The sequence below is a fragment of the Ranitomeya imitator genome, chromosome 4, assembly GCF_032444005.1.
Source record: "Ranitomeya imitator isolate aRanImi1 chromosome 4, aRanImi1.pri, whole genome shotgun sequence".
NCBI classification, from domain to species: Eukaryota; Metazoa; Chordata; class Amphibia; order Anura; family Dendrobatidae; genus Ranitomeya; species Ranitomeya imitator.
Genome location: NC_091285.1, coordinates 408,058,796 through 408,084,759, shown reverse-complemented (window position 1 = coordinate 408,084,759; position 25,964 = coordinate 408,058,796). Strand labels below are relative to the sequence as shown.

The 25,964-nt window shown below is 44.6% G+C and overlaps 1 protein-coding gene across 1 annotated transcript in view; it reads right to left on the bottom strand.

Moving 5' to 3' along the window:
* Positions 1 to 25,964, bottom strand: part of LOC138676256 (collagen alpha-1(VII) chain-like) — an 831,262-nt gene that overhangs the window by 391,506 nt on the left and 413,792 nt on the right. Inside the window, exons 64-65 of the mRNA XM_069765365.1 lie at positions 19,141 to 19,275; positions 15,180 to 15,281 (exon numbers count right to left, since the gene is read on the bottom strand). Of these exons, the coding sequence (XP_069621466.1) occupies positions 15,180 to 15,281; positions 19,141 to 19,275 (237 nt within the window). The remainder of the gene's footprint in view (positions 1 to 15,179; positions 15,282 to 19,140; positions 19,276 to 25,964) is intronic.

Genomic DNA, 25,964 nt, shown 5'->3' with positions numbered 1-25,964 from the left:
TATAAATTCTCCCTGATAAAAATACAGTGGGAGATTAATATTGGCCTTTGGGCTTGTGTGCCAGTCCTGAGTGTGCCATCTCTCTCACAAATAGTGGGCCATAGAAAGCCTATTTTATTTTTTTTGGGGTTTTATAAATTCTCCCTGAAAAAAAGGGAGATTAATATTGGCCTCTGGGCTTGTGTGCCAGTCCTGAGCGTGCCATCTGTGCCAGCCCTGAGCGTGCCATCTCTCTCACAAATAGTGGGCCATAGAAAGCCTATTTATTTTTTTTTTTGGTTTTATAAATTCTCCCTGAAAAAAAGGGAGATTAATATTGGCCTCTGGGCTTGTGTGCCAGTCCTGAGCGTGCCATCTGTGCCAGCCCTGAGCGTGCCATCTCTCTCACAAATAGTGGGCCATAGAAAGCCTATTTAATTTTTTTTTTTGTTTTATAAATTTTCCCTGAAAAAAGGGAGATTAATATTGGCCTCTGGGCTTGTGTGCCAGTTGTGAGCGTGCCATCTGTGCCAGTCCTGAGCGTGCCATCTCTCTCACAAATAGTGGGCCATAGAAAGCCTATTTAAATTTTTTTTTGGTTTTATAAATTCTCCCAGAAAAAAAGGGAGATTAATATTGGCCTCTGGGCTTCTGTGCCAGTCCTGAGCGTGCCATCTGTGCCAGTCCTGAGCGTCCCATCTCTCTCACAAATAGTGGGCCATAGAAAGCCTATTTTATTTTTTTTGGGGGTTTTATAAATTCTCCCTGAAAAAAAGGGAGATTAATATTGGCCTCTGGGCTTGTGTGCCAGTCCTGAGCGTGCCATCTGTGCCAGCCCTGAGCGTGCCATCTCTCTCACAAATAGTGGGCCATAGAAAGCCTATTTATTTTTTTTTTTTGTTTTATAAATTTTCCCTGAAAAAAGGGAGATTAATATTGGCCTCTGGGCTTGTGTGCCAGTTGTGAGCGTGCCATCTGTGCCAGTCCTGAGCGTGCCATCTCTCTCACAAATAGTGGGCCATAGAAAGCCTATTTAAATATTTTTTTGGTTTTGTAAATTCTCCCAGAAAAAAAGGGAGATTAATATTGGCCTCTGGGCTTCTGTGCCAGTCCTGAGCGTGCCATCTGTGCCAGTCCTGAGCGTCCCATCTCTCTCACAAATAGTGGGCCATAGAAAGCCTATTTTATTTTTTTGGGGGGTTTTATAAATTCTCCCTGAAAAAAAGGGAGATTAATATTGGCCTCTGGGCTTGTGTGCCAGTCCTGAGCGTGCCATCTGTGCCAGCCCTGAGCGTGCCATCTCTCTCACAAATAGTGGGCCATAGAAAGCCTATTTATTTATTTTTTTTGTTTTATAAATTTTCCCTGAAAAAAGGGAGATTAATATTGGCCTCTGGGCTTGTGTGCCAGTTGTGAGCGTGCCATCTGTGCCAGTCCTGAGCGTGCCATCTCTCTCACAAATAGTGGGCCATAGAAAGCCTATTTAAATATTTTTTTGGTTTTATAAATTCTCCCAGAAAAAAAGGGAGATTAATATTGGCCTCTGGGCTTCTGTGCCAGTCCTGAGCGTGCCATCTGTGCCAGTCCTGAGCGTCCCATCTCTCTCACAAATAGTGGGCCATAGAAAGCCTATTTTATTTTTTTTTTGGGTTTTAGAAATTCTCCCTGGAAAAAAAAAGGGAGATTAATATTGCCCTTTGGGCTTGTGTGCCAGTACTAAGCGTTCCATCTCTCCCTCTCTCTCTCTCAGTCAGTGGGCCATAGAACGCCTATTTTTGGTTTTATTTGTTTTATAAATTCTCCCTGAAAAAATCATTTTATTTTATTTGGTTTCTAAATTCTTCCTGATAAAATCTTTTTTTTTTTATTATTTTTTTTTCTAAAGTCTCCCTGAAAAAAAAAAAAAAAAACAGTGGGAGATTAATATTGGCCTTTCTGCTTGTGTGCCAGTCTTGACTCCTGGGTGTGCCATCTCTCTCTCTCTCTCTCTCTCTCTCTCTCTCCAATTGTGGTCCATAGAAAGCCTATATTTTTTTTCCTTGATTTGGGTTCTAAAATCTACCAGAGAAAATAACTACATCAATCATTGGTAGAAAAATATTGGCCTCTGGGTTTGTGTGCCACTCCTGACTCCTGTGTGCGTCATCTCTCAGTCAGTGGGCCATAGAACGCCTATTTTTGTTTTTATTTGTTTTATAAATTCTCCCTGAAAAAATCATTTTATTTTATTTGGTTTCTAAATTCTTCCTGATAAAATCATATTTTTTTTATTATTTTTTTTTCTAAAGTCTCCCTGAAAAAAAAAAAAAAAAACAGTGGGAGATTAATATTGGCCTTTCTGCTTGTGTGCCAGTCTTGACTCCTGGGTGCGTCATCTCTCAGTCAGTGGGCCATAGAACGCCTATTTTTGGTTTTATTTGTTTTCTAAATTCTCCCTGAAAAAATCATTTTATTTTATTTGGTTTCTAAATTCTTCCTGATAAAATCACATTTTTTTTATTATTTTTTTTTCTAAAGTCTCCCTGAAAAAAAAAAAAAAAAACAGTGGGAGATTAATATTGGCCTTTCTGCTTGTGTGCCAGTCTTGACTCCTGGGTGCGTCATCTCTCAGTCAGTGGGCCATAGAACGCCTATTTTTGGTTTTATTTGTTTTCTAAATTCTCCCTGAAAAAATCATTTTATTTTATTTGGTTTCTAAATTCTTCCTGATAAAATCACATTTTTTTTATTATTTTTTTTTCTAAAGTCTCCCTGAAAAAAAAAAAAAAAAACAGTGGGAGATTAATATTGGCCTTTCTGCTTGTGTGCCAGTCTTGACTCCTGGGTGCATCATCTCTCAGTCAGTGGGCCATAGAACGCCTATTTTTGGTTTTATTTGTTTTCTAAATTCTCCCTGAAAAAATCATTTTATTTTATTTGGTTTCTAAATTCTTCCTGATAAAATCACATTTTTTTTATTATTTTTTTTTCTAAAGTCTCCCTGAAAAAAAAAAAAAAAAACAGTGGGAGATTAATATTGGCCTTTCTGCTTGTGTGCCAGTCTTGACTCCTGGGTGCGTCATCTCTCAGTCAGTGGGCCATAGAACGCCTATTTTTGGTTTTATTTGTTTTCTAAATTCTCCCTGAAAAAATCATTTTATTTTATTTGGTTTCTAAATTCTTCCTGATAAAATCACATTTTTTTTATTATTTTTTTTTCTAAAGTCTCCCTGAAAAAAAAAAAAAAAAACAGTGGAAGATTAATATTGGCCTTTCTGCTTGTGTGCCAGTCTTGACTCCTGGGTGCGTCATCTCTCAGTCAGTGGGCCATAGAACGCCTATTTTTGGTTTTATTTGTTTTATAAATTCTCCCTGAAAAAATCATTTTATTTTATTTGGTTTCTAAATTCTTCCTGATAAAATCATATTTTTTTTATTATTTTTTTTTCTAAAGTCTCCCTGAAAAAAAAAAAAAAAAAACAACCAAAAAAAACAGTGGGAGATTAATATTGGCCTTTCTGCTTGTGTGCCAGTCTTGACTCCTGGGTGTGCCATCTCTCTCTCTCTCTCTCTCTCTCTCTCTCTCTCTCTCTCTCCAATTGTGGTCCATAGAAAGCCTATATTTTTTTTCCTTGATTTGGGTTCTAAAATCTACCAGAGAAAATAACTACATCAATCATTGGTAGAAAAATATTGGCCTCTGGGTTTGTGTGCCACTCCTGACTCCTGTGTGCGTCATCTCTCAGTCAGTGGGCCATAGAACGCCTATTTTTGTTTTTATTTGTTTTATAAATTCTCCCTGAAAAAATCATTTTATTTTATTTGGTTTCTAAATTCTTCCTGATAAAATCATATTTTTTTTATTATTTTTTTTTCTAAAGTCTCCCTGAAAAAAAAAAAAAAAAAAAAAAAAAAAAAAAAACAGTGGGAGATTAATATTGGCCTTTCTGCTTGTGTGCCAGTCTTGACTCCTGGGTGTGCCATCTCTCTCTCTCTCTCTCTCTCTCTCCAATTGTGGTCCATAGAAAGCCTACATTTTTTTTCCTTGATTTGGGTTCCAAAATCTACCAGAGAAAATAACTCCATCAATCATTGGTAGAAAAATATTGGCCTCTGGGCTTGTGTGCCACTCCTGATTCCTGTGTGCGTCATCTCTCACTCAGTGGCCCATAGAAAGCATATAGTTTGTTACATTTGTTTTCTAAATTCTCCCTGCAAAAATCTTTTTTTTTTTTTTGGGGGGGTTTCTAAAGTGTTCCTGAAAAAAATAAAAATAAAAAAAAAATAATAGTGTGACATTAATATTAACATTTGTGCTTCAGTGACAGTCCTGCGTGTGGGGCATCTCTCTAATTTGCAGCCACCAAAAAAAGAGTGTGTAACATTGGGCCTGATTTTCGCTGTGGTCTCACCAACCTGTAAAGGGGTAGCTAAATCATACTGAAGTTATAGCTCACCGTGTAAGTTGTGTGACTGCAACAAATAACGTTAGTTTGGTTACGTTTTTAAAACAATGAGGAAGTCTAGTGGAAGAGGTCGTGGCCGGGGGCGTTCATTGTCAGCTGGTAATGAGGGTAGTGGTAGTGGTGGAGCATCAGGTGGTCGTGGGGGAAAAAATATTGCACCTAAGTCTGGAGCTGTGGAGCCAGGTTCGTCGTCCGGCTACACAAGGCCTCGAACGCTCCCTTTTTCTGGGATTAGGAAAACCGCTTTTAAAGCCGGAGCAGCAAGAGCAAGTTTTGGCTTATCTTGCTGACTCAGCCTCTAGCTCTTTTGCCTCATCTCGTGAAACTGGTAAAAGTAAAAGCAGCGCGTCGTTAGTGGATGTTCACGGTCAGGGACAAGTCACTTCCTTGTCCTCTTCAGCAAAAACAACAACAGAGAAGAATGCAGCAGGCGACACAACGGGTTACTCCATGGAGCTCTTTACACATACCGTCCCTGGCTTAGAAAGTGAAGCAGTTAACAGTCCATGCCCATTACAAATTGAATCTGACATGGAGTGCACTGACGCACAGCCACAGCCAGACTACTATGCTGGTCCTTTGACTCAGACCACAACATTGCCCTCGCAGGGTGCTGATCAAGAATCAGACCCTGATGAGACTATGTTGCCCCATCACGAACGCTATACCACCGAACGACACGGTGACACAGACGAAGTTGCGCAGGAGGTACAAGAAGAGTTATTAGATGACCCAGTTCTTGACCCCGATTGGCAGCCATTGGGGGAACAGGGTGCAGGCGGCAGCAGTTCTGAAGCAGAGGAGGAGGAGGGGCCGCAGCAGGCATCAACATCGCCACAGGTTCCATCTGCCGGGCCCGTATCTTGCCCAAAACGCGTGGCAAAGCCAAAACCTGGTGGAGGACAGCGTGGCCATCCGGTTAAAGCTCAGTCTGCAATGCCTGAAAAGGTATCCGATGCTAGAAAGAGTGCAGTCTGGCATTTTTTTAAACAACATCCAATTGATCAGCGCAAAGTCATCTGTCAAAAATGTTCTACTTCCTTAAGCAGAGGTCAGAATCTGAAAAGTCTCAATACTAGTTGCATGCATAGACATTTAACCACCATGCATTTGAAAGCTTGGACTAACTACCAAACGTCCCTTAAGGTTGTTGCACCCTCGGCCAATGAAGCTAGTCATCAACGCAACATCCCTTCCGGCAGTGTAGGACCACCATTTAGCGCACCACCTGCTGTATCTGTGCAGGTATCTTTGCCAGGCCAAAGCAGTCAGGGTCAGGGAATCACCAGTTTCGTAGTAGGAAACACTGCATCTAGGGCACCGGCGGCAACAATACCATCTCCCACCGTCTCTCAGTCTGCCATGTCCACCGGCACCCCCGCTAGTTCCACGATCTCCAGCTCTCCAGTCCAGCTCACCCTACATGAGACTATGGTTAGAAAAAGGAAATACTTAGCCTCGCATCCGCGTACACAGGGTTTGAACGCCCACATAGCTAGACTAATCTCGTTAGAGATGATGCCCTACCGGTTAGTTGAAAGCGAAGCTTTCAAAGACCTGATGGACTACGCTGTACCACGCTACGAGCTACCCAGTCGACACTTTTTTTCCAGAAAAGCCATCCCAGCCCTCCACCAGCATGTTAAAGAGCGCATCGTCCATGCACTCAGGCAATCTGTGAGCACAAAGGTGCACCTGACAACAGATGCATGGACCAGTAGGCATGGCCAGGGACGTTACGTGTCCATCACGGCACACTGGGTAAATGTGGTGGATTCAGGGTCCACAGGGGACAGCAAGTTTGGGACAGTTCTGCCTAGCCCACTGTCTAGTAAACAGTTGTCTGTAGCCGTTCGCACCCCCTCCTCCTCCTCCTCCTCCTCCTCGTCCTCCTGCAGAAGCAAGAGCTCGTCCACAGACCGCAGTCGCACAAACACTCCATCCGCACCTGCCACTGTTGCACACCAGGTCTCCCATTATGGGGCAGCTACTGGCATACGTCAGCAGGCTGTATTGGCTATGAAGTGTTTGGGCGACAATAGACACACCGCGGAAGTTCTGTCCGAGTTCTTGCAGCAAGAAACGCAGTCGTGGCTGGGCACTGTAGATCTTGAGGCAGGCAAGGTAGTGAGTGATAACGGAAGGAATTTCATGGCTGCCATCTCCCTTTCCCAACTGAAACACATTCCTTGCCTGGCTCACACCTTAAACCTGGTGGTGCAGTGCTTCCTGAAAAGTTATCCGGGGTTATCCGACCTGCTCCTCAAAGTGCGTGGACTTTGCGCACATATCCGCCGTTCGCCTGTACACTCCAGCCGTATGCAGACCTATCAGCGTTCTTTGAACCTTCCCCAGCATCGCCTAATCATAGACGTTGCAACAAGGTGGAACTCAACACTGCACATGCTTCAGAGACTGTGCGAACAGAGGCGGGCTGTTATGTTTTTGTGGGAGGATACACATACACGGGCAGGCAGTAGGATGGCAGACATGGAGTTGTCAGGTGTGCAGTGGTCGAAGATTCAAGACATGTGTCAAGTCCTTCAGTGTTTTGAGGAATGCACACGGCTGGTTAGTGCAGACAACGCCATAATAAGCATGAGCATCCCCCTAATGCGTCTGCTGATGCAAAGTTTGACGCACATAAAGGATCAGGCGTCTGCACCAGAGGAAGAGGAAAGCCTTGATGACAGTCAGCGATTGTCTGGTCAGGGCAGTGTACATGACGAGGTACCGGGCGAAGAGGAGGTGGAGGATGAGGAGGATGATGGGGATGAGTATATTTTTAATGAGGAAGCTTTCCCGGGGGCACGGGAAATTGGTGGCGTGGCAAGGCCGGGTTCTGGTTTTTTGAGGGACACAAGTGACGTAGATTTGCCTGCAACTGCCCCTCAACCAAGCACAACCGCAGATTTGACAACGGGAACTTTGGCCCACATGGCGGATTATGCCTTGCGTATCCTCAAAAGGGACACACGCATTACAAAAATGATGAACGATGACGATTACTGGTTGGCCTGCCTCCTTGATCCTCGCTATAAAGGCAAATTGCAAAATATTATGCCACATGAGAACTTGGAACTAATATTAGCAACAAAACAATCAACTCTTGTTGACCGTTTGCTTCTGGCATTCCCTGCACACAGCGCCCGTGATCGTTCTCACACGAGCTCCAGGGGCCAGCAGACCAGAGGTGTTAGAGGGGCAGAAATCAGAAGTGGCGTTGGCCAGAGGGGTTTTCTGACCAGGTTGTGGAGTGATTTTTCTATGACCGCAGACAGGACAGGTACTGCAGCATCAATTCAAAGTGACAGGAGACAACATTTGTCCAGTATGGTTACAAACTATTTTTCATCCCTTATCGACGTTCTCCCTCAACCGTCATTCCCATTTGATTACTGGGCATCCAAATTAGACACCTGGCCAGAATTGGCAGAATATGCATTGCAGGAGCTTGCTTGCCCGGCAGCTAGTGTCCTATCAGAAAGAGTATTCAGTGCTGCAGGTTCAATACTAACAGAAAAAAGGACTCGTCTGGCTACCCAAAATGTAGATGATCTAACCTTCATTAAAATGAACCACAACTGGATTTCAAAATCTTTTGCCCCACCCTGCCCGGCTGACACCTAGCTTTCCTATGAAAAGGTCTTGCCTGTGGACTATTCTGAATGACTTTTCCAATCTCGTAATTTTCTTCACCTGATTGTCCAGCATACGACATGTTTCCACCTCACGAAATGGCCAAACTCCCCACACGGGGCCGTGCTATCGCCACTTTGCGCTTGGACCCTTGAGAGTGCTGTTTGTCTGAAGAGGTGGGTGTGGCCGCTTTTGGTCGACGGCACTGCCACTGGGTCCCTCATAGTACAATAAAGTGTCTCTGGCGGTGGTGGTGCGCACCCAACGTCAGACACACCGTTGTAATATGAGGGGCCCTGTGCCTGTAACGCCGGCCACAAGACAGTTCCCCCCCCCAGCTCAAACAGTGCTCTACCACTAGCAAAATTATCTCTCACAGCTTCACCAATGTGTAGTCTAGGCGCTGACATCCTTCAATGCCTGGCACTGACAATACCATTGTTTTGACATTTTTGTTATGTTAGGCCTTCGAAGCCTGTCTGCGGTCCCTTCTTTCTACAACTACTACACTGACCAGGCCACTGCTGGCCGTGTTACCCTGGAACCAATTTAAAAGTGCCTACAGTCAGCCCAATTTTGTTATGTTAGGCCTTCGAAGACTGTCTGCCGTCACTCCTTCCACTAGACTTCCACTGACCATACACTGCTGCCCATGTACCCCTGGAACCAATTTAAAGTGCCTACAGCCAGCCCAATTTTGTTATGTTAGGCCTTCGAAGCCTGTCTGCGGTCACTCCTTCCACTAGACTTCCACTGACCAGACCACTGCTGCCCGTGTACCCCTGGAACCAATTTAAAAGTGCCTACAGCCAGCCCAAGTTTGTTATGTTAGGCCTTGGAAGCCTGTCTGCGGTCACTCCTTCCACTAGACTTCCACTGACCAGACCACTGCTGCCCGTGTACCCCTGGAACCAATTTAAAAGTGCCTACAGCCAGCCCAAGTTTGTTATGTTAGGCCTTGGAAGCCTGTCTGCGGTCACTCCTTCCACTAGACTTCCACTGACCAGACCACTGCTGCCCGTGTACCCCTGGAACCAATTTAAAAGTGCCTACAGCCAGCCCAAGTTTGTTATGTTAGGCCTTCGAAGCCTGTCTGCGGTCCATTCTTTCAACTACTACTACACTGACCAGGTCACTGCTGCCCGTGTACCCCTGGAACCAATTTAAAAGTGCCTACAGCCAGCCCAAGTTTGTTATGTTAGGCCTTGGAAGCCTGTCTGCGGTCACTCCTTCCACTAGACTTCCACTGACCAGACCACTGCTGCCCGTGTACCCCTGGAACCAATTTAAAAGTGCCTACAGCCAGCCCAAGTTTGTTATGTTAGGCCTTGGAAGCCTGTCTGCGGTCACTCCTTCCACTAGGCCTCCACTGACCACACCACTGCTGTCCGTGTACCCCTGGAACCAATTTAAAATTGCCTACAGCCATGTGTTATTATTTTAGGCCTTCGATGCCTGTCTGCGGTCACTCCTTCCACTAGGCCTCCACTGACCACACCACTGCTGTCCGTGTACCCCTGGAACCAATTTAAAATTGCCTACAGCCAGCCCAATTTTTTTATTTTAGGCCTTCGATGCCTGTCTGCGGTCCATTCTTTCAACTACTACTACACTGACCAGGTCACTGCTGCCCGTGTACCCCTGGAACCAATTTAAAATTGCCTACAGCCATGTGTTATTATTTTAGGCCTTCGATGCCTGTCTGCGGTCACTCCTTCCACTAGGCCTCCACTGACCACACCACTGCTGCCCGTGTACCCCTGGAACCAATTTAAAATTGCCTACAGCCAGCCCAATTTTTTTATTTTAGGCCTTCGATGCCTGTCTGCGGTCCATTCTTTCAACTACTACTACACTGACCAGGTCACTGCTGCCCGTGTACCCCTGGAACCAATTTAAAATTGCCTACAGCCAGCCCAATTTTTTTATTTTAGGCCTTCGATGCCTGTCTGCGGTCCATTCTTTCAACTACTACTACACTGACCAGGTCACTGCTGCCCGTCTACCCCTGGAACCAATTTAAAATTGCCTACAGCCATGTGTTATTATTTTAGGCCTTCGATGCCTGTCTGCGGTCACTCCTTCCACTAGGCCTCCACTGACCACACCACTGCTGTCTGTGTACCCCTGGAACCAATTTAAAATTGCCTACAGCCATGTGTTATTATTTTAGGCCTTCGATGCCTGTCTGCGGTCACTCCTTCCACTAGGCCTCCACTGACCACACCACTGCTGTCCGTGTACCCCTGGAACCAATTTAAAATTGCCTACAGCCAGCCCAATTTTTTTATTTTAGGCCTTCGATGCCTGTCTGCGGTCCATTCTTTCAACTACTACTACACTGACCAGGTCACTGCTGCCCGTGTACCCCTGGAACCAATTTAAAATTGCCTACAGCCATGTGTTATTATTTTAGGCCTTCGATGCCTGTCTGCGGTCACTCCTTCCACTAGGCCTCCACTGACCACACCACTGCTGCCCGTGTACCCCTGGAACCAATTTAAAATTGCCTACAGCCAGCCCAATTTTTTTATTTTAGGCCTTCGATGCCTGTCTGCGGTCCATTCTTTCAACTACTACTACACTGACCAGGTCACTGCTGCCCGTGTACCCCTGGAACCAATTTAAAATTGCCTACAGCCAGCCCAATTTTTTTATTTTAGGCCTTCGATGCCTGTCTGCGGTCCATTCTTTCAACTACTACTACACTGACCAGGTCACTGCTGCCCGTGTACCCCTGGAACCAATTTAAAATTGCCTACAGCCAGCCCAATTTTTTTATTTTAGGCCTTCGATGCCTGTCTGCGGTCCATTCTTTCAACTACTACTACACTGACCAGGTCACTGCTGCCCGTGTACCCCTGGAACCAATTTAAAATTGCCTACAGCCAGCCCAATTTTTTTATTTTAGGCCTTCGATGCCTGTCTGCGGTCCATTCTTTCAACTACTACTACACTGACCAGGTCACTGCTGCCCGTGTACCCCTGGAACCAATTTAAAATTGCCTACAGCCATGTGTTATTATTTTAGGCCATCGATGCCTGTCTGCGGTCACTCCTTCCACTAGGCCTCCACTGACCACACCACTGCTGCCCGTGTACCCCTGGAACCAATTTAAAATTGCCTACAGCCAGCCCAATTTTTTTATTTTAGGCCTTCGATGCCTGTCTGCGGTCCATTCTTTCAACTACAACTACACTGACCAGGTCACTGCTGCCCGTGTACCCCTGGAACCAATTTAAAAGTGCCTACAGCCAGCCCAAGTTTGTTATGTTAGGCCTTGGAAGCCTGTCTGCGGTCACTCCTTCCACTAGACTTCCACTGACCAGACCACTGCTGCCCGTGTACCCCTGGAACCAATTTAAAATTGCCTACAGCCAGCCCAATTTTTTTATTTTAGGCCTTCGATGCCTGTCTGCGGTCCATTCTTTCAACTACTACTACACTGACCAGGTCACTGCTGCCCGTGTACCCCTGGAACCAATTTAAAATTGCCTACAGCCAGCCCAATTTTTTTATTTTAGGCCTTCGATGCCTGTCTGCGGTCCATTCTTTCAACTACTACTACACTGACCAGGTCACTGCTGCCCGTCTACCCCTGGAACCAATTTAAAATTGCCTACAGCCATGTGTTATTATTTTAGGCCTTCGATGCCTGTCTGCGGTCACTCCTTCCACTAGGCCTCCACTGACCACACCACTGCTGTCCGTGTACCCCTGGAACCAATTTAAAATTGCCTACAGCCATGTGTTATTATTTTAGGCCTTCGATGCCTGTCTGCGGTCACTCCTTCCACTAGGCCTCCACTGACCACACCACTGCTGTCCGTGTACCCCTGGAACCAATTTAAAATTGCCTACAGCCAGCCCAATTTTTTTATTTTAGGCCTTCGATGCCTGTCTGCGGTCCATTCTTTCAACTACTACTACACTGACCAGGGCACTGCTGGCCGTGTACCCCTGGAACCAACATCAGAAAATATAAAAATAAGTATTTTGCTTATAAAAAAGAAAATACTGGTGAGATATCAAATGCAGACATTTTAACATTAAAAACAAACACACAACTAAAATCTGGTACAGTACTAAAAATGGCCACCAGCTACAATTACTTTCTCCTGCAAGTAGTTAACTGAAAGTTTTTTTAAATTGAAAACACACATATGGCATCCACCGAGTGTTGTCCTGTCGCGTCTTCTTTATATTATTGCCGAGAAGATGCAAAATAATGAAAATAATAAAATCATTAATTACCAAAATAATAGAGAAAGTCAACACCACATTGCAAATAAACATTCATTCCAAATAAAGAAGCAGGGCGCGTCCGAGGGTGAGTATATACCTAATAAGAATCTAATCACCCTCGGACGCGCAATGCTTATTTCCAACAGCCTTCCTTCCTAAGAATCATCCCTTCCGTGGTGTAGAGAGACGTTGTGTTACACTCCAAGGTGTTCCCCAGGTTGCCTTTCCTGAGCTTCGATCTACCGGCTCTCGTTTAGTAGTTGTTGGAAACTACGCTGCATTAGGCCTTCAAATTGGGTATGGGGTGTAGAGAGATGGTGTGTTCCACTCCAAGGTGTTCCCCAGGTTGCCTTTCCTGAGCTTCGATCTTCCGGCTCTCGTTTAGTAGTTCTTGGAAACTACACTGCATTAGGCCTTCAAATTGGGTATGGGGTGTAGAGAGAGGGTGTGTTACACTCCAAGGTGTTCCCCAGGTTGCCTTTCCTGAGCTTCGATCTTCCGGCTCTCGTTTAGTAGTTGTTGGAAACTACGCTGCATTAGGCCTTCAAATTGGGTATGGGGTGTAGCGAGAGGGTGTGTTACACTCCAAGGTGTTCCCCAGGTTGCCTTTCCTGAGCTTCGATCTTCCGGCTCTCGTTTAGTAGTTCTTGGAAACTACACTGCATTAGACCTTCAAATTGGGTATGGGGTGTAGAGAGAGGGTGTGTTACACTCTAAGGTGTTCCCCAGGTTTCCTTGCCATTGCTTCGGTCTTCCGACTCTCGTTTAGTAGTTGTAGAAAAGTACACTGCATTAGGCCATACAAAATGGGTATGGGGTGGAGAGAGATGGTGTGTTACACTCCAAGGTGTTCCCCAGGTTGCCTTTCCTGAGCTTCTATCTTCAGGCTCTCATTAAATTGTGGTTAAATGGAACAACTGCATTTGGCGTACTAGTTGGTTTGGGGCCTACTATCGGTGTCTGCCACTCCTTGCTGTTCTCCTCCACTGAACAAAGCTGTGCCGCCTGTTTACTACGGTTGCCAATTTTGAACTGCATTTCGACTACTTACTGATTTGGCCCTACTCTCTGTGTCAGCCTCTCATTCCAGTTGTCCTCCACTGCAATGCCCCCTGGTTATTCCTGTGTTACCAATTTTGAACTGCATTTAGCCCACTTTCTTCTTTGGGCCTATATCTGTGTTTCCACTTCATCGTGCCCATTGCCCAGCCAGTGATAGATGAGTCTGCTGGTACATTGACCCATAACGCAACATTCCCCGTGCACGCTACACAACAACATTGTGACCCTGCTGAAAGTCAGGTTGCTCTTCCCGCATACCATACCACCTTACACGGGGACAAAGAGGAAGGTGCAGATGAAAGTGCAGGTTCCTTCATCAGGTGGGGGGAGGAATACTAGTTGGCGACGTCACTGGCACAGGGCCTCTCATAGTACGCAAAAGTGTTGCTGCCGGTGGGAGGCGCCCCCGCCGTGCAAACACACCGCTGTACTTTGAGGGGCCCTGTGCCAGTGCCAATGCCAACGAGTGGGCCCCCCCTGCTTGCTCAGGTTCACAGCACTTGCAAAGTTGAAATACTTACCTCTCCCTGCTCCACTGCCGTGACGTGGTCCAGATTTCCTGGGCCCACTAATTACTTGAACCAGCCCTACCCCCCACAACTTTAGCCAAATGACCCCCAATTTCAAATGCCTTCCAATTATTATAAGGTAAATTACGCTTGACAAGCTTCATTAAGAAGAATGGATGGTTTTGACATTAAAATGGGCACTCTAGGTGTTTTCCTGGCCCCCACTCACTGCCGACTATGCTGCCCCATTGACTTGCATTGGGTTTCGTGTTTCGGTCGATCCCGACTTTACGTCATAATCGGCCGATTTCACTCGACCCGACTTTGGACATAGTCGGGTTTCGCAAAACCCGGCTCGACTCTAAAAAGGTCAAGGTCGCTCAACTCTAGTGACCAGTGCTAGGCAGCTGCTGCCAAGGCAAATGAAATAATGAGAGGTATTAAAATAGGCATTGATGTTTATGACAAGATCATTATTTTGCTTCTATACAAGTGATTAGTGCAGCCACACTTTGAATACTGGGTACAATTTTGGTCTCTGGTGTATAAGAAGGACATCGCTACATTTGAGTGGGTGCAGAGAAAAGTGACCAAGTTTCTTATGTTCGCTCTTCTGAATGGGTGGAGTGCAATAATAAGACATGTTACTAAACTTGGGGTTAATCAGTTTGGAAAAATTAACACTCAGGAGCGCTCTTATCACAACATACAAATAAATGAGGGGACTTTACAGAGATCTTTCTAATTATTTTTTTTTACACCTAGGCCTGCAACAGGAACAAGGGGGCATCCTTTATGTCTAGAGGAAAGATGGTTAAATCATAATCACAGATCCAGATTCTTTACTGTAAGAGCATTGAGACTATGGAACTCTCTGCCGTATGATGTTGTAATGAGTGATTCACTACTATAAATTAAAGCGGGTCTGGATGCCTTTCTTGAAAAATATAATATTACAGGTTATGGGTGCTGGATTCTGTGATAGGGGTGTAGATCCAGGGAACTAGTCTGATTGCTATATGTGGAGTCAGAAAGGATTTTTTCTCCTAATATGGACCTATTAATGTCTGCCCCAAGGGGTTTTGCCTTTCTCTGGACCAACTGGATCAACATGCTAATCTATAGATTGAACTCGATGGACTTAAGTCTACCTTAAAAACGATGAAACTACAGTAATACTTCAAACTATCAAAATAGCAAAGAAATAGAAATTTTTTTTTCTGTAGAACATCACTATTTTGTTATATTAGACATACCATTGCAACATTTCTAGCCAGACCAAGTACTTTGCTACTTTACCTGTGTTAGTATCTCACCACCTTCGATCGTGAATGTGTTTTCCAGAACTGTACTTAAATTTAAATCCTCAGTTTCATTTGAAATTTCATGTTTGGACGTACCCTGCATGTGATACAGAAAAATCAAGGTGTGAGATGGCTGTAGATTTTGCCATTGGTGTGCACACTTTGGATTTATACACCACACAATAATCGCATATTGCATTGGTTTTTGCTATAAACAACAATAATGATTTTTGGTTTCAGATTGTGCTATTTTTTTGATAATTTGCTAATATAGCTCATAGTTCTTTTCTACGCAAATTTTGTATAACATAATACTATTATTTTTACTATAATGCATTGTTCTTCCATACTGACAGTTACAGTTAGGTCCATATATATTTGGACAGAGACAACATTTTTCTAATTTTGGTTATAGACATTACCACAATGAATTTTAAACAAAAGAATTCAGATGCAGTTGAAGTTCAGACTTTCAGCTTTCATTTGAGGGTATCCACATTAAAATTGAATGAACGGTTTAGGAATTTCAGCTCCTTAACATGTGCCACCCTGTTTTTAGAGGGACCAAAAGTAATTGGACAATTGACTCAAGGCTATTTCATGGACGATTGTGGGCAATCCCTTTGTTATGTCATTTTCAATTAAGCAGATAAAAGGCCTGGAGTTGATTTGAGGTGTTGTGATTGCATTTGGAAGGTTTTGCTGTGAAGTAAACATGCGGTCAAAGGAGCTCTCCATGAAGGTGAAACAAGCCATCCTTAAGCTGCGAAAACAGAAAAAAACCCTTCCGAGAAATTGCTACAATATTCGGAGTGGCAAAATCTACAGTTTGGTACATCCTGAGAAAGAAAGCAAGCACTGGTGAACTCATCAATGCAAAAAGACCTGGGCGCCCACGGAAGACAACAGTGGTGGATGATAGCAGAATAATCTCCATGGTGAAGAGAAACCCCTTCACAACAGCCAACCAAGTGAACAACACTCTCCAGGAGGTAGGCGTATCAATATCCAAATCTACCATAAAGAGAAGACTGCATAAAAGTAAATACAGAGGGTTCACTGCACGGTGCAAGCCACTCATAAGCATCAAGAATAAAAAGGCTAGACTGGACTTTGCTAAAAAAACATCTAAAAAAGCCATCACAGTTCTGGAAGAACATTCTTTGGACACCGTTCTCTCCTGGTTCTCCTCCTATCTCTCTGACCGATCCTTCACTGTATGTTTTGCTGGTTCCTCCTCCTCTCACCTTCCCCTTACTGTTGGGGTTCCTCAAGGATCAGTCCTAGGCCCCCTTCTCTTCTCGTTGTATACTGCCCCTATTGGACAAACAATCAGTAGATTTGGTTTCCAGTACCATCTCTATGCTGACGACACCCAATTATACACTTCTTCTCCTGATATCACACCGACCTTTTTAGAAAACACCAGTGATTGTCTTACCGCTGTCTCTAACATCATGTCCTCCCTCTATCTGAAACTAAACCTGTCAAAAACTGAACTCCTCGTATTCTCTCCCTCTATTAACCTACCTTTGCCTGACATTGCCATCTCCGTATGCGGTTCCACCATTACTCCAAAGCAACATGCCCGCTGCCTTGGGGTCATCCTTGATTCTGACCTTTCATTCACCCCCTACATCCGATCACTGGCTCGCTCTTCTTACCTGCTTCTCAAAAACATTTCTAGAATTCGCCCTTTTCTTACTTTCGACTCTGCAAAAACTCTGACTGTTTCACTTATTCATTCTCGTCTGGACTATTGTAACTCTCTACTAATCGGCCTCCCTCTTGCAAAACTCTCCCCTCTCCAATCTGTCCTGAATGCTGCAGCCAGGATCATATTCCTCACCAACCGTTACACCGATGCCTCTACCCTGTGCCTGTCATTACACTGGCTACCCATCCACTCCAGAATCCAGTACAAAACTACTACCCTCATCCACAAAGCACTCCATTGCTCAGCACCACCCTACATCTCCTCCCTGGTATCAGTCTACCACCCTACCCGTGCCCTCCGCTCCGCTAATAATAATAATAATCTTTATTTTTATATAGCGCTAACATATTACGCAGCGCTTTACAGTTTTTCACACATTATCATCACTGTCCCCCGATGGGGCTCACAATCTGGAATCCCTATCAGTATGTCTTTGGAATGTGGGAGGAAACCGGAGTGCCCGGAGGAAACCCACGCAAACACGGAGAGAACATACAAACTCTTTGCAGATGTTGTCCTGGGTGGGATTAGAACCCAGGACCCCAGCGCTGCAAGGCTGCAGTGCTAACCACTGCGCCACCGTGCCGCCACTAATGACCTCAGGTTAGCATCCTCAATAATCAGAACTTCCCACTCCCGTCTCCAAGACTTTACACGTGCTGCGCCGATTCTTTGGAATGCACTACCTAGGTTAATACGATTAATCCCCAATCCCCACAGTTTTAAGCGTGCCCTAAAAACTCATTTGTTCAGACTGGCCTACCGCCTCAATGCATTAACCTAACGATCCCTGTGTGGCCTATTTATAATAATAAAAAAAAAAAAGGTTCCTCGCATCATGTTCTCATACACTTTATGCAGTATTAGCCCTCTGTGTCTGTACTGCTACATACTTAGGTAGGTAACTGGTTCATGCAGCTTTACATGAACACCTGAGCCTTACACTATAGCTGGTCCGAATAACTAAAGCAATTGTTACCATCCACCTCTCGTGTCTCACCTTTTCCCCATAGTTTGTAAGCTTGCGAGCAGGGCCCTCACTCCTCTTGGTATCTATTTTGAACTGTGATTTCTGTTATGCTGTAATGTCTATTGTCTGTACAAGTCCCCTCTATAATTTGTAAAGCGCTGCGGAATATGTTGGCGCTATATAAATAAAAATTATTATTATTATTATTATAACATCAACCTCTACCAGAATGATGGAAAGAGAAAAGTATGGCGAAGGCGTGGTACAGCTCATGATCCAAAGCATACCACATCATCTGTAAAACACGGCGGAGGCAGTGTGATGGCTTGGGCATGCATGGCTGCCAGTGGAACTGGGTCACTGGTGTTTATTGATGATGTGACACAGGACAGAAGCAGCCGAATGAATTCTGAGGTACTCAGAGACATACTGTGTGCTCAGATCCAGCCAAATGCAGCCAAACTGATTGGTCGTCGTTTCATACTACAGATGGACAATGACACAAAACATAAAGCCAAAGCAACCCAGGAGTTTATTAAAGCAAAGAAGTGGAATATTCTTGAATGGCCAAGTCAGTCACCTGATCTCAACCCAATTGAGCAGCATTTCACTTGTTAAAGACTAAACTTCAGACAGAAAGGCCCAAAACAAACAGCAACTGAAAACCACCACAGTGAAGGCCTGGCAGAGCATCAAAAAGAAGGAAACACAGCGTCTGGTGATGTCCATGAGTTCAAGACTTCAGGCAGTCATTGCCAACAAAGGGTTTTCAACCAAGTACTAAAAATGAACATTTTATTTAAAAATTATTGAATCTGTCCAATTACTTTTGGTCCTTTTAAAAACAGGGTGGCACATGTTAAGGAGCTGAAACTCTTAAACCCTTCATCCAATTTTACTGTGGATACCCTCATATGAAAGCTGAAAGTCTGAACTTCAACTGCATCTGAATTGTTTTGTTTAAAATTCATTGTGGTAATGTCTATAACCAAAATTAGAAAAATGTTGTCTCTGTCCAAATATATATGCACCTAACTGTATTTATCATTCTTAAAGAGATAATTTGGGATAAAAAAACAGCTCCACATCATAAGTTGTACAATGTAAAGGTGTAACAATATACCACTATTTTTGGAAGAAAGCAGCAATGATTTTCTGATCCTGCACAACACCTTTAATGTATATTTTTCCATGGTAACATTTTACATTTTAACTTTATTATTGTTTTGTCTTATTCGTGTTTCTTTGGTGTAAATGTATGTAACTTACAAAATTGTCTTCTGTATGTTTTAAATTCTGTTTCTTCTTTGCTGTCCGATCCTTCTTTGAGACTGAGAAATGCTGAAATAAATCTGTAACTCCATTTTGTACAAGATGATCAGTTAATTCCTTCAAGAGACTTAACTAAAACAGAATAATACATTGATTTCATTTCGAACGTAAAAGGAATAATAGGTTAGTTATTTCTAACAGACAACATCTACTACTTAAACATGTGCTTATATACTTCAGATATCTGCAACCAAGCAAACTTTGGACCATAGCTATCTCTCACGAATGCCCAATACACTAGAACGCTCAGATTGGCCATTTATGTGTTTTCAGTAAAGAGAGGGGAGAAGGTCACTGCCAGAAACCCGTGGCAGCATCTTAACTCCCTTGAGTTAAACAGAATTGGGGATCTTAATTCAAACCATCTGATCCTTTTCTTCCCAGACATCTTCTGTGAGGGGAGAATTGGGAAGCCTCCATGCAATATTACCTAAAACCAACATACTATCACTGGAAAACCAAGGTTTTCCAAGAACTTCTAAATGATATGTATTTGCAAAATTACTGTTAATATGATCACTTCATGAGGCTAAAATGTTATTATAAATCAATTCCTAAATAGGTTTAAATGACAAATCACATTTCACTGTAATCACTGTAGTGCATTAAAATGGGAGCAATCTTATTACAGTGATCGCAAGCTGTCCTTGAATGTTAATAGGGCAGGTGCATGTGAGCATGTGCAGTAGGAAACTGATCTGCTGTGAACTCAAGACAGTAAGTGGTACATTTTATCTTTAAGTCACAGCAGTGGAGCTTTTTGTCGCACGTGCTCACAGGCACCTGTCCTACTAACCCTTTCCCTGTCCGTCTTCCAAGAGTCATAACTTTTTTATATTTTTTTGTACACATAGACATATGAGGGCTTGTATTTGGCAAGATGAGTTCTATTTTAGAATGAGACCATTCATTTTACCACATAGTGTACTAAAAAACAAGAGAAAAAGACATACTCTAGTTACTTACCGGTAACGGGATTTCTCAGAGCCCATGACAGCACCACAGAGAGAGGGGATCCGTCCTTCAGGGACAGGGAACCTACAGACAAAAAGGGTGGTACCTCTCCCTCGCATCAGTTGGTTTACAGAGCATAGGAGGACCTCCAGGTTAATAACAACAATTATACAGTATATCTTTATCACATTGCTTATCAGAAAAAACACCCAGTGTCTATACATAAATCACACTACAAACAGTGAAAACGTGCTCACTAGGGTTGAGCGAAACGGGTCGAACATTTTCAAAAGTCGCCGACTTTTGGCTAAGTCGGGGTTTCATGAAACCCGATCCGACCCCTGTGCGGGGTCGGCCATGCGGTACGCGACTTTCGCGCCAAAGTCGCGTTTCAATGACGCGAAAAGCGCCATTTCTCAGCCAATGAAGGTAAACGCAGAGTGTGGGCAGCGTGATGACATAGGTCCTGGTCCCCACCATCTTAGAGAAGGGCATTGCAGTGATTGGCTTGCTGTCTGCGACGTCACAGGGGCTATAAAGAGGCGTTCCCGCCGACCGCCATCTTACTGCTGCTGATCTGAGCTTAGGGAGAGGTTGCTGCCGCTTTGTCAGAAGCAGGGATAGCGTTAGGCAGGGTCCATTAACCACAAAACCGCTTGTGCTGCAGCGATTTGCACTGTCCAACACCACCCTCGGTGTGCAGGGACAGTGGAAGTTTTTTTTTTTTTTTTTTTCCCCTCAGCGCTGTAGCTCATTGGGCTGCCCTAGAAGGCTCCCTGATAGCTGCATTGCTGTGTGTACGCCGCTGTGCAAACCAACTGCTTTTTTCAAAGCACAAATCCTCTTGTTCCTTCCTTTCTGCACAGCTATCTTTTTTGTTTGTCCACACTTTTTATTTCATTTGTGCATCAGTCCACTCCTTATTGCTGCCTGCCATACCTGGCTGAGATTACTGCAGGCAGGGAGATAGTAGCTGCCTGCCATACCTGGCTGAGATTACTGCAGGCAGGGAGATAGTAATTGTAGGACATTCCCTGTTTTTTTTTTTTTTTTTTTTTTGGTGGGAGATTAAGATTGGCAATTTGGCATTTCTGCTAGAGTGCCATCCCTGTGTGTGCCATCTCTCTCACATAGTGGGCCATAGAAAGCCTTTTCATTTTTCTGTATTTTTTTTTGTGGGGTGTATAAATTCTCCCTGATAAAAATACAGTGGGAGATTAATATTGGCCTTTGGGCTTGTGTGCCAGTCCTGAGTGTGCCATCTCTCTCACAAATAGTGGGCCATAGAAAGCCTATTTTATTTTTTTTGGGGTTTTATAAATTCTCCCTGAAAAAAAGGGAGATTAATATTGGCCTCTGGGCTTGTGTGCCAGTCCTGAGCGTGCCATCTGTGCCAGCCCTGAGCGTGCCATCTCTCTCACAAATAGTGGGCCATAGAAAGCCTATTTATTTTTTTTTTTGGTTTTATAAATTCTCCCTGAAAAAAAGGGAGATTAATATTGGCCTCTGGGCTTGTGTGCCAGTCCTGAGCGTGCCATCTGTGCCAGCCCTGAGCGTGCCATCTCTCTCACAAATAGTGGGCCATAGAAAGCCTATTTAATTTTTTTTTTTGTTTTATAAATTTTCCCTGAAAAAAGGGAGATTAATATTGGCCTCTGGGCTTGTGTGCCAGTTGTGAGCGTGCCATCTGTGCCAGTCCTGAGCGTGCCATCTCTCTCACAAATAGTGGGCCATAGAAAGCCTATTTAAATTTTTTTTTGGTTTTATAAATTCTCCCAGAAAAAAAGGGAGATTAATATTGGCCTCTGGGCTTCTGTGCCAGTCCTGAGCGTGCCATCTGTGCCAGTCCTGAGCGTCCCATCTCTCTCACAAATAGTGGGCCATAGAAAGCCTATTTTATTTTTTTGGGGGGTTTTATAAATTCTCCCTGAAAAAAAGGGAGATTAATATTGGCCTCTGGGCTTGTGTGCCAGTCCTGAGCGTGCCATCTGTGCCAGCCCTGAGCGTGCCATCTCTCTCACAAATAGTGGGCCATAGAAAGCCTATTTATTTATTTTTTTTGTTTTATAAATTTTCCCTGAAAAAAGGGAGATTAATATTGGCCTCTGGGCTTGTGTGCCAGTTGTGAGCGTGCCATCTGTGCCAGTCCTGAGCGTGCCATCTCTCTCACAAATAGTGGGCCATAGAAAGCCTATTTAAATATTTTTTTGGTTTTATAAATTCTCCCAGAAAAAAAGGGAGATTAATATTGGCCTCTGGGCTTCTGTGCCAGTCCTGAGCGTGCCATCTGTGCCAGTCCTGAGCGTCCCATCTCTCTCACAAATAGTGGGCCATAGAAAGCCTATTTTATTTTTTTTTTGGGTTTTAGAAATTCTCCCTGGAAAAAAAAAGGGAGATTAATATTGCCCTTTGGGCTTGTGTGCCAGTACTAAGCGTTCCATCTCTCTCTCTCTCTCTCTCAGTCAGTGGGCCATAGAACGCCTATTTTTGGTTTTATTTGTTTTATAAATTCTCCCTGAAAAAATCATTTTATTTTATTTGGTTTCTAAATTCTTCCTGATAAAATCTTTTTTTTTTTATTATTTTTTTTTCTAAAGTCTCCCTGAAAAAAAAAAAAAAAAAAAAAAAAAAAAAAAAACAGTGGGAGATTAATATTGGCCTTTCTGCTTGTGTGCCAGTCTTGACTCCTGGGTGTGCCATCTCTCTCTCTCTCTCTCTCTCTCTCCAATTGTGGTCCATAGAAAGCCTACATTTTTTTTCCTTGATTTGGGTTCCAAAATCTACCAGAGAAAATAACTCCATCAATCATTGGTAGAAAAATATTGGCCTCTGGGCTTGTGTGCCACTCCTGATTCCTGTGTGCGTCATCTCTCACTCAGTGGCCCATAGAAAGCATATAGTTTGTTACATTTGTTTTCTAAATTCTCCCTGCAAAAATCTTTTTTTTTTTTTTGGGGGGGGTTTCTAAAGTGTTCCTGAAAAAAATAAAAATAAAAAAAAAATAATAGTGTGACATTAATATTAACATTTGTGCTTCAGTGACAGTCCTGCGTGTGGGGCATCTCTCTAATTTGCAGCCACCAAAAAAAGAGTGTGTAACATTGGGCCTGATTTTCGCTGTGGTCTCACCAACCTGTAAAGGGGTAGCTAAATCATACTGAAGTTATAGCTCACCGTGTAAGTTGTGTGACTGCAACAAATAACGTTAGTTTGGTTACGTTTTTAAAACAATGAGGAAGTCTAGTGGAAGAGGTCGTGGCCGGGGGCGTTCATTGTCAGCTGGTAATGAGGGTAGTGGTAGTGGTGGAGCATCAGGTGGTCGTGGGGGAAAAAATATTGCACCTAAGTCTGGAGCTGTGGAGCCAGGTTCGTCGTCCGGCTACACAAGGCCTCGAACGCTCCCTTTTCTGGGATTAGGAAAACCGCTTTTAAAGCCGGAGCAGCAAGAGCAAGTTTTGGCTTATCTTGCTGACTCAGCCTCTAGCTCTTTTGCCTCATCTCGTGAAACTGGTAAAAGTAAAAGCAGCGCGTCGTTAGTGGATGTTCACGGTCAGGGACAAGTCACTTCCTTGTCCTCTTCAGCAAAAACAACAACAGAGAAGAATGCAGCAGGCGACACAACGGGTTACTCCATGGAGCTCTTTACACATACCGTCCCTGGCTTAGAAAGTGAAGCAGTTAACAGTCCATGCCCATTACAAATTGAATCTGACATGGAGTGCACTGACGCACAGCCACAGCCAGACTACTATGCTGGTCCTTTGACTCAGACCACAACATTGCCCTCGCAGGGTGCTGATCAAGAATCAGACCCTGATGAGACTATGTTGCCCCATCACGAACGCTATACCACCGAACGACACGGTGACACAGACGAAGTTGCGCAGGAGGTACAAGAAGAGTTATTAGATGACCCAGTTCTTGACCCCGATTGGCAGCCATTGGGGGAACAGGGTGCAGGCGGCAGCAGTTCTGAAGCAGAGGAGGAGGAGGGGCCGCAGCAGGCATCAACATCGCCACAGGTTCCATCTGCCGGGCCCGTATCTTGCCCAAAACGCGTGGCAAAGCCAAAACCTGGTGGAGGACAGCGTGGCCATCCGGTTAAAGCTCAGTCTGCAATGCCTGAAAAGGTATCCGATGCTAGAAAGAGTGCAGTCTGGCATTTTTTTAAACAACATCCAATTGATCAGCGCAAAGTCATCTGTCAAAAATGTTCTACTTCCTTAAGCAGAGGTCAGAATCTGAAAAGTCTCAATACTAGTTGCATGCATAGACATTTAACCACCATGCATTTGAAAGCTTGGACTAACTACCAAACGTCCCTTAAGGTTGTTGCACCCTCGGCCAATGAAGCTAGTCATCAACGCAACATCCCTTCCGGCAGTGTAGGACCACCATTTAGCGCACCACCTGCTGTATCTGTGCAGGTATCTTTGCCAGGCCAAAGCAGTCAGGGTCAGGGAATCACCAGTTTCGTAGTAGGAAACACTGCATCTAGGGCACCGGCGGCAACAATACCATCTCCCACCGTCTCTCAGTCTGCCATGTCCACCGGCACCCCCGCTAGTTCCACGATCTCCAGCTCTCCAGTCCAGCTCACCCTACATGAGACTATGGTTAGAAAAAGGAAATACTTAGCCTCGCATCCGCGTACACAGGGTTTGAACGCCCACATAGCTAGACTAATCTCGTTAGAGATGATGCCCTACCGGTTAGTTGAAAGCGAAGCTTTCAAAGACCTGATGGACTACGCTGTACCACGCTACGAGCTACCCAGTCGACACTTTTTTTCCAGAAAAGCCATCCCAGCCCTCCACCAGCATGTTAAAGAGCGCATCGTCCATGCACTCAGGCAATCTGTGAGCACAAAGGTGCACCTGACAACAGATGCATGGACCAGTAGGCATGGCCAGGGACGTTACGTGTCCATCACGGCACACTGGGTAAATGTGGTGGATTCAGGGTCCACAGGGGACAGCAAGTTTGGGACAGTTCTGCCTAGCCCACGGTCTAGTAAACAGTTGTCTGTAGCCGTTCGCACCCCCTCCTCCTCCTCCTCCTCCTCCTCGTCCTCCTGCAGAAGCAAGAGCTCGTCCACAGACCGCAGTCGCACAAACACTCCATCCGCACCTGCCACTGTTGCACACCAGGTCTCCCATTATGGGGCAGCTACTGGCATACGTCAGCAGGCTGTATTGGCTATGAAGTGTTTGGGCGACAATAGACACACCGCGGAAGTTCTGTCCGAGTTCTTGCAGCAAGAAACGCAGTCGTGGCTGGGCACTGTAGATCTTGAGGCAGGCAAGGTAGTGAGTGATAACGGAAGGAATTTCATGGCTGCCATCTCCCTTTCCCAACTGAAACACATTCCTTGCCTGGCTCACACCTTAAACCTGGTGGTGCAGTGCTTCCTGAAAAGTTATCCGGGGTTATCCGACCTGCTCCTCAAAGTGCGTGGACTTTGCGCACATATCCGCCGTTCGCCTGTACACTCCAGCCGTATGCAGACCTATCAGCGTTCTTTGAACCTTCCCCAGCATCGCCTAATCATAGACGTTGCAACAAGGTGGAACTCAACACTGCACATGCTTCAGAGACTGTGCGAACAGAGGCGGACTGTTATGTTTTTGTGGGAGGATACACATACACGGGCAGGCAGTAGGATGGCAGACATGGAGTTGTCAGGTGTGCAGTGGTCGAAGATTCAAGACATGTGTCAAGTCCTTCAGTGTTTTGAGGAATGCACACGGCTGGTTAGTGCAGACAACGCCATAATAAGCATGAGCATCCCCCTAATGCGTCTGCTG